This window comes from Branchiostoma belcheri, unplaced genomic scaffold (assembly GCF_001625305.1).
Source record: "Branchiostoma belcheri isolate BF01 breed outbred unplaced genomic scaffold, Haploidv18h27 scaffold44, whole genome shotgun sequence".
In the NCBI taxonomy this organism is placed as follows: Eukaryota; Metazoa; Chordata; class Leptocardii; order Amphioxiformes; family Branchiostomatidae; genus Branchiostoma; species Branchiostoma belcheri.
Window position 1 is genome coordinate 1,741,448 of NW_017804065.1, and position 13,214 is coordinate 1,754,661.

At 40.5% G+C, this 13,214-nt stretch overlaps 3 protein-coding genes across 3 annotated transcripts in view; all 3 read left to right on the forward strand.

Moving 5' to 3' along the window:
* Nucleotides 1–2,711, forward strand: part of LOC109478425 (ectonucleoside triphosphate diphosphohydrolase 2-like) — a 5,164-nt gene extending 2,453 nt beyond the window's left edge. The window contains exons 6-10 of the mRNA XM_019779956.1: nt 2–83; nt 412–720; nt 936–1,052; nt 1,327–1,458; nt 1,869–2,711. Coding sequence (XP_019635515.1) covers nt 2–83; nt 412–720; nt 936–1,052; nt 1,327–1,458; nt 1,869–2,102 — 874 coding nt within the window. The 3' untranslated portion in view covers nt 2,103–2,711. The remainder of the gene's footprint in view (nt 1; nt 84–411; nt 721–935; nt 1,053–1,326; nt 1,459–1,868) is intronic.
* A 502-nt stretch (nt 2,712–3,213) lies between these two features.
* On the forward strand, nt 3,214–8,087 carry LOC109478471 (T-box transcription factor TBX10-like). Its single transcript, XM_019780007.1, is given in 7 exon segments — nt 3,214–3,793; nt 5,031–5,178; nt 5,281–5,345; nt 5,347–5,398; nt 5,742–5,962; nt 6,311–6,381; nt 7,615–8,087. Coding segments are annotated over 7 exon segments (1,275 nt in total). The 5' UTR covers nt 3,214–3,335; the 3' UTR covers nt 7,875–8,087.
* A 788-nt stretch (nt 8,088–8,875) lies between these two features.
* On the forward strand, nt 8,876–12,530 carry LOC109478614 (spermatogenesis-associated protein 24-like). Its single transcript, XM_019780286.1, is given in 7 exon segments — nt 8,876–8,998; nt 9,152–9,214; nt 9,744–9,860; nt 9,862–9,875; nt 10,082–10,152; nt 10,542–10,636; nt 10,956–12,530. Coding segments are annotated over 7 exon segments (612 nt in total). The 5' UTR covers nt 8,876–8,896; the 3' UTR covers nt 11,106–12,530.
* The last annotated feature ends 684 nt before the right edge of the window (nt 12,531–13,214 follow it).

A 13,214-nucleotide genomic window follows, 5' to 3' on the forward strand; every position in this document is an offset into this window, starting at 1 on the left:
TGGACTACCACGTGTATGCCCATAGTTTCCTGTGCTATGGAAGAGTGGAGGCTGAACGGAGGTTTTTTGCAAACCTTGTTGTGGTAAGACATGTTCAACAAGTATTCCCTCTAAAACTCCTAGAGAGTGTTGTTGAGTTTATTTGCAGTTTGTTACTGCTTTCCAATTCAGTCATTCATAACTTAAGCATGGATGATCTCACATGTCATCTTCAAAAATAATGTAACCTTTGATGAGTAACTAATTCATGGTGATGAAGAAGACATGGAAATAGAAATATAATAGGAATTGGCTGTGGCTTGCATTTGTTGCAACAAAACTTTTGCAACAAAATTTTTATTTTTTTTTACTTTACAGAGTTCTAATAGCACACACACATTTACCGAATTTAACGTTATGTTCCTTCTCTAGGCAGGCAATTACACCAGTGAAGTGGAAAACCCTTGTGCACCCTCAGGATACAACCACACCTTCCCTGCCTCATACCTGTTTGAGGCACCCTGTAGTCAGGGCAAACAGGCTCTTCTCACCTGGGGGTCAGAGGTCACCTTTCCAGACCACCTGGATGTAGCGGAAACAAACTTTACAATGGTTGGAAGCAGTAGCTATGCAGGCTGTGTGGCACATGTGGACAAGCTATTCAACTTTTCTGAGCCGTGTGATTATGCATCATGCTCATTCAATGGTGTATACCAGCCAAGCCTGCATGGAAACTTTCAGGTTACTCATTTGTTATATCAAGGAGCTTCTATCACCTTGGTTATATCATACTAGTTGCAAAATGTTGCAATCCAGCCCCACCAATTGTTAGGTCCTCCTAGCCCTTGGCTGCAAGGAAAAAGTAGCTGATCCACCTAATAACAACAGTAACAATACACCTAATGATATAGTAGGTTTGCACACTATCTGCAAATGTTCCCATTTTTTCTCCTCAGGCTTTCAGCTTCTTTTACTATGTTGTGGATTTCCTGAACCTAACAAGACCTGGCAACTTTTCCATCTCAGAGTTCAACACAAATGTTAACACCTACTGTAGTAAGACATGGAAGGAGGTAGGAAAGCCCAATGTTGAATGTTGACATTTTAGTATGTTGCAGTCACAATGTAGTGTAATTGATAAGGAGTGGAGAGAGGAAGCCTGCATGCCATTTCCTATATGCATAATCAGCTGTTATTTTTTAATTGAACTGGAATACTGTATTTCGTAGTGAAATGTCTGGTTGAATTTACTGTAAGCATAATTGCCACAAAGAATTTTGTGTCATTTGTGATGAAATCTATCAATTTACCTGTCTACTGTTCAATGTGTTTTTCCCATTCTTGCAGGTGCAAAGCATCCCAGGTCCATTGTTAGATCAGCTGGCCCTCTACTGCCTGGATGCCCAGTACATCTACACCCTGTTAGTAAAGGGCTATGGCTTTGAAAAGGACACCTGGAACGTTACCTTTATAAATCAGGTGAAACATTTGTGTAGGTTGGAAATGTAAAGTTGTGCTGTAATATAGCTGTGAGTAGTAGTGATGTTTTAGATTTGATATCTATGTTATACATAAATTTAAGTAAATGGCTGTGATACTGGTCAAAAAATCTCCAAGCAGATGTAGGGTCCAGTTTCTTATACATGTACCTTCTAGTGTTCTGCTTGTAAGGGAAGGCAATGAGAGAGAGAAAAAAATACTGATCACTGGAAATACTAATACTTGGACTACATCTGCTTGGACTAGGAGAACACATCCCTTCAGTAACTCAAACTTGGACACTCAAGCTTTGAATTTCCTCATTGAACATGCAAACTGTATGACCATCTATTTGTAGTACATTTGTAGGCTTTCTATCAATTCACTTCTGTATTTACCCATTTACCCAGGTGAAAGAGACCAACCTTGGCTGGGCCCTGGGATTCATGCTCAACACAACCAACCTCATCCCATCAGAGGCACCGATTATCCAGTCCAAATTATCCCTGACAGCATATGCTCTGTTGATTGTGCTGTTTGTAGTGTTCCTCCTGTTGGGAGTTGGGTTCAGTTACTCGGCCTACAAGGGCACCAAGAGTTCCAAAGACAGATACAGACAGTTGTCAAATTATGGCAGTGTATAATAGGCTATATGAGGATGTATCTCATGCATCTCAGAAATGTTTAAACAGTTTCAGACAGCCTTATCAAAGTTTCAAATGTATCATCATCTCTTAAGAGCAACACTAACCAAACTGAGATACAATGTATGTTGAATAGAAATATCTCTGGATCAGATACTTAAGGTTAAAGGACTGATATTTTCAATGACTAGCTGTTGTGCCAAACTATATTAAAGATGGAAAATATAGAACTCATTTTGACAAGTTCAGAAATTATTAATGTCCATCAATAACAGCAGGGCTGTTAATGACAGTGTACTTTGTACGTTAAGTTTTAGCTTAGTATTTTAAATGTATTCTTCCTTCTATGGTTTTCTTGGTAGAAATTTATTTCTCAGGCTAGATAACAGCTAGCCTGTGTTACATATTACACAATCTCTTGTTGCCATGGGCTAACTGACTCGCTCCCGAGATTGGTCCTGGTAGTTGGGTGGGGACTAGAAGCACAATTTAGTCAGTTAGTCAACAATTTGTGGTGATGTTTTTTTACTTGTGTTTCTACACAAAGATGCTGGTACATGTAATAATTTTGTTATCACTCTGCCATTGCATTACATAATCCATGCTACTGGAACAGTTGGCTTTTGTGTATTGCTGTGTACATGTATAGCTGTGAACATTATTCGTACATCGTACGTTTTAAGTCAATTTTTTATTTTTACTACGATTTGCATGAATTTTGTAAGAATTCTATGCAGTTGCAGTTTTCTCAGCGAATAATCAATTAAGCTGTGGCTAATCCAAACAACTATGAGGTGACAAAAGGAATCAACTGTCTGTTCTTTGCTGATTCTGTCAGAAACACGTTAATAGAAATTGGCATCGTATCACGTATGTCGTAGATTCGGATTGTATTGAATATTTTAGCAGATTCTATGTGGTGCGTTTCCCTTTTGATATGAAAGAGAAGTATCACTTCTGTCATACAAAAGGTGCGCTGATTGCATTTCTGCCATAGTCTGCGCCAGGCTCTCATCGCTTCCCAGGCTGGAAGAAAAGCCTATTGTTGGCGCATGACGTCCATCCGTCATTTTTAGAGTTCCAGGCAGCCTTTTGAGTATCCATGTTACAAACAACAGCATCAATATAGCGTGCAGGTGAGAGCCAGTCATCTTTCGTCGACTTAATATTGGTTGTAGTGATCCTTACTATTGCCTTCTTGGCAGGAGGTTCAATTGATAGTACGTGACGACGATGTCTCTATCAGAGAGGGCAAAAGCATTTTCCATGGAAGCTCTCCTTGCGGCTGATCCAGATAAAACGAGTGAAAACGATAATGAAGAACTTTCTCCGGTGTTTGATGCTGCTGCCTCCCGTGGAGTGAGTTCGTCAGGGCCCCACAGCGTTAACTTGGCTGTCCCGGCCGGTCACCGACCACTGGGCCCACCGTGCGGTCACCCTGCGCCACCAACACTGCTGAGGACTGGTGAAGAGGCGGCAGAAAGAGACGAGTTTCAAGGCAACATTTTTCCGTACCCTGGAGAGGCAGACAGGTCTTCGCCACATGAGTCAACTGAAACGGACGGCTGCCAGGACGACGACTTGCCCATCGCCAAGACTACCGACGGCGTGACGGTGTCGCTGGAAAAGGCCGGTTTGTGGCGGAAGTTCCAGGAATGTGGCACGGAGATGATTCTCAACAGGGCTGGCAGGTGGGAGATTTTAACAACTATATAGTGTTACTTTTCTGTATCAACGTATTTCTTGCACAGTTTCGAAGGCGATATGACTAATACGTACACAAACATACGAATTAGCAACTTCCAATAACAATTTATTGAGAATAGAAAGCTTTAACAGTAAGGCACGCTGCTTCTTGAAAAACGTATAGCCTATGAAAATTGCAAAAAAGTATAAGGGCCAAGTAAAACCTAATCAGGTATCGGCGGTTCAGCACCAAGGACAGGTATGCGTAGTTACTGTAATTGCTCACCCAATTACAGATGCCCTAAGCTAAGGAAAGAAAGTTCAAGTGTTGGGAAAACGCTTTATATAACCTCTAGGTCTATGGAATGTAGATTTTCTAAGTTGTTGCATTTGTTCTTCAGTTTTTATTTGCCACACGGTGAAGTCTTAGCTAGAGGCTTGTGAATAATAACTTTCTCGATACGGCGATTTGCCAATTGCTCATTCCATAGATGACGCAGGCTCCAGATGTTTTGAATGTTGAATATAAGTTCCACTCAATACCGTGCAAATTGCGGTGATTTTTTCATTAACATGAAGTGATGTTTGTCAGCGGCCACCATTGTACAGTATGTGCAGTATGGGTGAGAACCTCTTCGGTATTCTCGCAATTATGACTCTATTTAAAGCTTTAATGACTGTCTATTGACTGTGGTCGGCTCATTTATGGCGCGTTTCAACGTACAGCAAGAAAAACGTCATTCCTGTCACCTAACTGGCCTGTGGATGATGTTTGTGTGGAAAGTATTGTATGGATGAATGCACTAGATTCAAGACGTATTCTTTCGTTTGAAGCGATGATTACAAGTGTCTGTAGACTAACGAGCACTTATGGCGTCGTTAAAAAACAAGGCGAGAAGACTAAATAAAAAAAGCGATGTTAACGTTAGGAAAAGACTGACCACAGTGTAGATATACTCACCTTCTAAAAACACGGAAAGAGAGAAGATGATGACCACTAAATAGAGAGCTGGATAGCCAATTTCATACATACGCACACACACGCATACGCATACACACCATCCCAGTGATACAGGCTGGTGCTTTGTAACTTCAACATATCTTGGTACTTTGCCTTGTTTCGTTGCGCATGCATAAAGAATCTGTTCCCAGCCGTATTATGAGGAAACATTGCTTGCTTGTTATCTTTCAATTAACCGCTACTTAAAACGTTTCTAATTGTGTACTTTCTGTATGTGTCAGACGGATGTTCCCACCCGTGATGGTGACTATCGGCGGTCTGGATCCCACCGCCACATACAGGGTGTACCTGGATGTAGTTCCAGCTGACAGACACCGTCACAAATTCACTAAGACCGCCTGGGTCACAACGGGACCAGCAGAATTCAGCGTATGTATCAGCCTTTCAAAAAGTGCGTCCTTTATATAGCTGAGCTGCAGGTGTGCAATGCATTAATCAGTGAAATATCTTTACCGATTATTTTGTCTGCAGTTCTCCAATCCTCCGTACGAACACCCCAACTCCCCGGCCATAGGGTCAGCCTGGATGGGAACTGTCGTCCTTCGCCAAGGCCAAGATCACCAACAGTAAAGACAGTGTTGATGGCAACGTGGGTGCTTTTCTTGGTCTTCATGCACTTGATAGGCAAAAGTTATAGATATAGCCACCTGGACGTGACAAATCAACGGTTTCTCATATGAACTTATAATTAGGATTATTGTCGACTACAATGTGTCAAGTACATGTGTTGTGATTTTTACATATTTTACCTTCTTCATGCATAGCTCCAAGAATGATAGCCTGTTTAGACGGGGAAGAAACAACTGATGTCGATATCCAGCCTTTTATCCATCCTTTCTTTAATTCTGAATCTTTGCTCCGCATTGTAAGATTTTACGTTCAGGAAAGAAGAAAAGTCAGAAATATTTTAAACAACGCTTCTTTTTCACCAGTTCCTTCTCCACTCGATGCACAAGTACCAGACAAACATTATCATCGTGCGCCAAGAAACAAAAAAGAAGGCCCAGGGTCATCACGGTGACCACAGGCATACCTTCCAGTTCGACGAAACAGCCTTCGTGGCGGTGACGGCGTATCAGAACCACAAGGTCACACGTCTGAAGATCAAGAACAACCCGTTCGCCAAGGCATTTCGAGATCTGGATGTCACGGCGTAAGTACCATCACATATATTCATTCTCTATCAATCCACTTGTCGAGGATCGACGGATGGAAGTAAGTACGTATTACATACTACTTAGGCGAACGGTTACTTGTATCCATGCCCACAATTCGATTCGCAAAGTTCGTTCGCATCTAGTGTATAAAGGCCTTTGTGCTCTAAACATGTAACGTTAACGTTACAGTTGTATTATTCACATTGAATGGTTTTCCTCGTAATATGTTTGTTGCCCTTCTTTCTCATGAAGTCGGTACATTACTGTACTGTCAACTTGCTGTGGATATGTCCAAAAGAACATACTGTGATGATCTGAAATGATGAAATGATCTTCTATCACAGGGTATTGGCAGGTGCCCGACTACTGACCGGAAGTGACGCAGGCGCCTATCAAGCGGTGTATGGAGATAGAGGTAGGCAGAAAAAATATGTAACGTTGGCATCTAATTTGGCTGGGGAGGGACAGCAAAGTAATCACATGACTTTACCTAGGATTGTAGCGATGCGGCAATGTAAGAGGGTCTGCATGGGGGGGTCCTGGCAACGGTTAACGGTAAATTCAGCAGGGCCGATAACGCTTAACGGTAAATTCAGGACGGTCGGCAACGATTAACGGTAAATTGACAGGCTTTTTTTTCGAGCTGCACTGGATTTGGTATCTCGCTTTGTGAGAAAAGGTGATCACTGACAAAATTACGTATACCTTACATGTAATGAAGCATGCATTAAAGGTATGTGTTCCCTGTGTTTCCCACCTGCCCTAGTCCCCGAGTGCGTCCACAAATAAAGGGGAGTCCGAGTCGACGTCGGTCAGCTTGTATTTTTTCAGTCTGCCCAGTTTTACCGATGGATTAATCTAGGGGGGTCCGGGGGAATGCTCCCCCAGGAAATTTAGGATTTTTAAGCCTTCAAAAACGCAATTTCCCGCATTTAGAGAGGCAAATCATGGTGTTGAGAGTGTTTGTTGGTCCTTCTGATATTTTCATATTTTACTCAAGATTTTTGTTAATTTGCCTGTCAAGGTTGACGGATTCGTTAAAAAAATTCTGTAAATCTCCGCAAACTTTCGGAAATTGACGGGAAAACTGTTTCTGGCTAGAGCCGAAGGGACCGAGCGCAGAAGCGCGAGTCGAGCGCCAAAGGCGTGAGCAATGTAGGGGGGTCCGGGGGCATTCGCCCCCGGGAAATTTTGTATTTTTAAACCTTCAAAGACGCATTTTCCTGCACTTTGAAAGGCAAAATTAGGCGTAACGAAGAATTATTCATTAACGCTTAACGATGAATTTAGGATGACAACTAACGTTTTACGTTGAATTAAAACGGCCAATAACGCTTCACGAGGAATATACTGATAACGCTTAACGTTGAATTAGAGCGGGTCGGCAACGATTAACGGTAAATTAAAATAGCCCATAACGGTTAACGAAAAAGGGCATGCAGACCCTCATGTAAGATTTTTTTTATAAGACAATGACGTCGACACTCATGGAAAAAGAACTCTTTTCAACATTCGCCTTGTACATCAAGTCAAGGCAGAAGCTGTATTAAATATATGTATTCTCGGATGCTCATGAGATTGCGTTTACAAACTGGCGGACATACCATCATTTCTGGAGCGAACTTGTTAACCTGTTACCACCTTGTAGGGTATCCATGCAGTGGACCTATTGTGATGGACTCCAACCAGATACGTCTGTCTACATCGAAGAGCACCAGAGCCAAACAGCGTTATCCAAAATCCATGAGGGAAAATAAAGTCTTCCGCCCAACTCCCATCTGGGCGCTGCCCGCGTGTGGCTTCCCGTATCCAAATGGGAACTGGAGTCCCGAAGGAAACATCACCACTCTCCATCCTCCACCCAGCCCTGTCCTGCTGCCTGCCACACACCACTCCCCAACACACTAGTCAGAAACGTAATCCGACAACAAACGTCTCTCTGTAAGGCATCTATCATTCGTACCATGAATAAGGAGTCCAGAGTAAAGCTGGAGAAATAAATCCATTTGGGCTGAAGATTTCGGAAGCTATAAATTCTCTTGTAGTCTATCAGTCTACCTTTTAAAACTGTCCTTCACAAAAGTAGAACTCTTAGATTCGCGTCAAATATGTAACGTTAAGTTATTTTATATGCTAGGAAATCACATATGGAAAACAATACACGGATATACAGCTGTTGATGATAAGTCGTACAGTATGATGCCATGAATCAAAATGTTGTTACGTCGTGCCTGATTCTGTAAGTAGTCTGTTTTGGTGTGATCATTGAAATGCCTCAGTGGTGTGAATTGAGGTTGTGTCATGTCAGCCGAAGTTCAAGTTCCACTCCGATTTTTTCTTTGACTGTCAGCTAGTAGATCCTGATGGCGGGAATCAGTGTGAATGTCTTCAAGGTCTTTTGTGATGTCTTCTTCATACGCGATGTCCAATAAATGAAGGATCAATGTGACGTTATACGATCTTTAGCAAATTAACGTGTGTAACCGTTAAATTAATCAACGTGTGTTATGACCGCGTCACAAAAGGGATGAAAATAAGGGCTGACACCCATGTGGCCCGCGTTTTATTCTGCCGTCTCTCCCAAATGCAGGAACCAACAAAAAGACGTACAAAGTTCGCGCAAAAGTGTGAACGCACGACCCTACATCTGCTTGAAGGTCTACCTTTGACCGTTTGGGGTAACACCAGTATTTCTGATGGTGGGGGGGGGGATTAATCTCTTTGTTAGGAGGTAAATGGAACCTAAACAATTTCTTCTGTCATTCTTTTGGGGATATAAGAAAAAATTCAGAAGTCTGACTATTTCTACTTTTTTTTCTAAAATTGCAATGACGATTTTCTTTCAAGTCCACTAGCTAATGTGGATATGCGCCCCTATCAACCCGAATGGGATTGCCCTATTTCTCGCGCGCTTTCAGCGGGAATTCAAAATGGCGTCTACTCCTAAAGTTGGAAGTCACATACTGGTTCATCGACAGCTTCAAGACTTGATTGCGGTTTTACAAGATCAACAGGACAAACTTAGACAAGAGGTGAGGACTCTAGAGACTCCGTAGCGTTCGATAAGGATTAAATTTGTGATAGAAGTTGCGAAATGACAACGATAGGGCTTCTTTTGTGTGGAACATTGTGGAATTGGAAAGTTATAGCATATTTGTAGAACAATGTGTGCATCTGTCTTGCAGTTAAGAACAAAAGAGGGATGGGTGAGTAAAGAGCAGTTTGAGGCTGTGCAGAGGGAGTTACAGGTGAGAAAAATTACCATTAAAAATCTTAAACATATTCTTGCTTGAGTTATATATATATATATATATTACTGAAGTATATATTATATATGATTACAGCTAATTATGCAGCACATAACCTTCCCCCTATTAAACCTTGTTCTAATTGGCAATGACACAGGGAGGGTTAGCAATACAGATATAAAAGGTTGGTTATACAGAGAAGCCGTCAAGCAGGTGCCTAGCGCCTGTCTGCTTTTCTTGGAGTTACAGGTGAGAAAAATTACCATTAAAAATCTTAAACATATTCTTGCTTGAGTTATATATATATATATATATATATATTACTGAAGTATATATTATATATGATTACAGCTAAATTATGCAGCACATAACCGTTAAAAAGAAGACAACAAAGGCATGACATCCTGCTATATTTGCTGATGAACTTCTGGTAGCCATTACGAAGTCATTGACAACGTGTTGTTGTAGAATGGGTAGTGGGTTACAAATTACTTACAATCATTATCTTTCCTGTTGTTTTTATTTGTAGTTTGAGAGAGAGGAGCACATGAAGACAAAGGCAAAGCTGTCATCTGAATCAGAGAAGCTGCAGTTTGCACTGGGAGAGATAGATGTCCTCAGCAAGCAGCTTGAAAGGGAGAAATCTGTCTTTTGAAAATGCGTAAGCAGTTGTGCCAACAGCTTTTGCTTAAAACTTACAGTTTAATTTTTCCCAATATTGTAATACAAACTTCAATCAATCAATAAATCAATCAAAACTAGTTTATTCATAAAAAACTTCAAAAGCATAATCTTTGCTTCAATTTTGAAATAGATGACTAAAAAGAGATGTAAACAGAAAATTATTCACAAAATTTTGATTTACAGATTGGGTATGATGAAAAGTAAAGCACAGAGGGAATCCCATCAGGCCAGTCAGCTAAAGGACAAGTGCTCAGGTAAGCAGGTACCAGGTACATGTACACATTTGTAACTGAACTTGGCCAAAATTCTACACTCACTAGTCACATGTACATATATGTACATGTACACTGTACATTATCACTTCTGCATTCATCAATATAGGGGGCACATCTTCGTTATTTCCTTCCTTCCTTCCTTTCTCTATGTTATGCCTGAAAATCATGCTCTGTCTTTGTCAAAGAGGTGCTTTGGGGAGTAGGGTGTCCACATTCCCAGTGTATGACTGTGTAAAAATGACATTTTGCACACAAATTCATATAAGGTGCTTGAGGTCAGAGCATATACTCAATTCACATCTTCACCTGCACATGATGTGTCCATGAATCCCTGACGATGATGGCTAATGTTGTTGTTTATTCCACAGAGGTGGTAGCACAGTGTGAGCTACAAGAGGATATCCTGAATGTTAAAGATCTACGGATAAACGACCTCAAACAGAGACTCACCAAACAGAAACAGGTATGTAATCATAGAAGGATAATTTTCATATAAGTAACACCTGTGGTAGAAAGTTATTTTGAACAATTTGTTTTTCGAACATATTTTTTAAAAGAAGTTTTGAAGCAATGTTGATGTTCTGACAAAGATGTTTCTGTCCACTGCCAAAAAATGATGTCCAAAGGCCGATGTGGTAGGAACACGACCGGGTACTAGTACGGGTACTAGTAGTAGTACAATGTCAACGTGCTGGAGAAGAGAGTGAGTGAGGATACAACTTATTGAATGTTGCAGGTGGCAGTGGTAAGTTAAAATGAAATGTCTAACTTGTTACATTCAGGCACACAAGGCACAGATGGAAGACCTGGAGATACAGCAACAACAAGATGCCTACATCTCCAGAATACTGGAAGAGTCAGGACAAGGAAGGAGAAGAGCTGGAAAAACAGGAAAGAAAGGGTTTTCAAAAATATCTGATGAGGAACTTTAGATCAAAGTCAAGGCCACATTATATAGGCCTGAAAACCAGCATTGACTGCTTTGCCTTTGGTTCCTGCTGCTTGTAGCTACATCCATTATTGTGATGTTTTTTAAACCGGGCTGGCAATGCTTAATTTTTGTCAACATCTAAACTTCAACTTTTGTGATGACTTTTGTCATATTTTTTTAAAGACCAAAGATCATAGTTCTAACAGGCTGGGGGTATTGGTTAGGTGTGTTTGTGTGTGTGTGTGTGTGTGCTAATACTGACAGCACATATATCTTAGTTTGCAATAGGCCAAGCATAACTCATACCAAGATGATGAATTCTCAGTCTGTTATGTACAAAATTATCTAGATATTGTATGAAATGTCAGGTTAGGCATAATGTATGTCACAGATTAATCTGTTTGTTGCAATAGAAATGTACAGTTGAAATCCTTAGATATACTGTGTGTTGTCTCTGGATTTATATTAGAAATTGATTGTCCAAATGTTTATCTTTACCTAAAGTGGCAGTATTATTCAGTTTCAGTTTATTTCGCACTTTATTGTATCAGGATTATAGATACAGATACATGAATATGACAAATGACTTTAAAATTTTAGTATCACAATGTACCAAGGACATTATACCCTTGGTATTAGATTAATTACTATATTGTAAAAGAATACACCCATTAAATAGCTTAAAATATATACTGGTAGCTGACCATACCTCACTTCTACCCTAAGGTAAGGTGCTTTGAAGTGTCATAATGCTTCTGTGCCTAAAATGAATCTTATTGATAGGTTCACCTGGTACAATTTGTTTCATGCCAAGATCACAGCACTGATAATTCATGAGATTGTGGGTAGCATTTCCTAAACAATTGCTTAGCCCTGAATGGACTAAGATAATTTTCTCATTCAAAAAATAAATGTAGATTTATTTTGCTAAATGATCTGTGTGGTTCTTCCTGACTGGGCTTACACGGGAGCTTTCTTTCTGATTTCACTGAAGCTGTTTACGGATCCTTCACAAATTTATATGTTTATCACTATAAAGAGATTCCAGCCAAAGACCCGGGTACGATTATTTTGTACGAGCTAATCAATAAGCAAACGCAGGATGTTAGGTAGCAGTCTTTTCGCAATTGCCCACCGGGTGCATGGGAACACCAGGCAACAACAAAAGGCTGAAAGAGAAATACAAGAACAAGTCATTCACATATCAAAGTCCAAACTTTGAATAATCCTTTGCTATGAACAAGAGATCACGGATCCAGGTGACGCAATACTTCTTCGAGTACCCAGAACTGGTTGAGCAAGGATAACATGCCGGGGTTTGTTTTGTGACGTATGTCAAACAAGGATTTCCTGTTGCAGCCACGACTGCAAACATTGGAGGGTCCTGCTAAAACTAGTTGCTTGGTTCGCCCACACAACTCATATCTCAGTTCATGAAAAAATTCAAAAATCATGATTAACTCAGTTTTTTTTATAAGGATACCTTACTTCGTACCCACTTGTGGAGCAATACAAAGTTCATTCATATCACTTGCATCCATGCCAACATGAATAAGGGGTGGGTAGGGTCAGAGATAGCAGAATTTCTCCCTCAATGATTATTGGCATAGTTGTCCCCAGAATAATGATTTTCATATTAGTAATAACGATACATGTGGTAGAAAGATATTTTGGACAATTTGTTTTCTTGTACGTTTTAAAAAAGTTTTGAGGCAATGTTGATGTTCTGACAGATGTTGCTATTAAAGGTGTCCACTTCCAAAAAAAATGAAGTTCAAAGGCCGATTTGATGGGGACACGACCGGGTACATGTAACGTTATCAGTAGTTCAATATTGTTGTTCAGTTGTTGTTGCCATACTTTGTGCACGTGTACCCTGTGTACTTGTACCCCCAATACAAAGTACGTTATTATCACTCTTATCATCAATGCATGCCAACATGAATAAGGTTGGGTGGGGTTTATAGAGATTGCAGACTTTCCCCCTCAGGAGAAATTGCGCTCTGGTAGAAAATACAGAAACTCCACAGCAGAAACACACATTAAACAACTCGATGCGGTCCAGGAGTTAAACTTTGCTGTGCCCACACCCACGGCCAGACCGTCTATT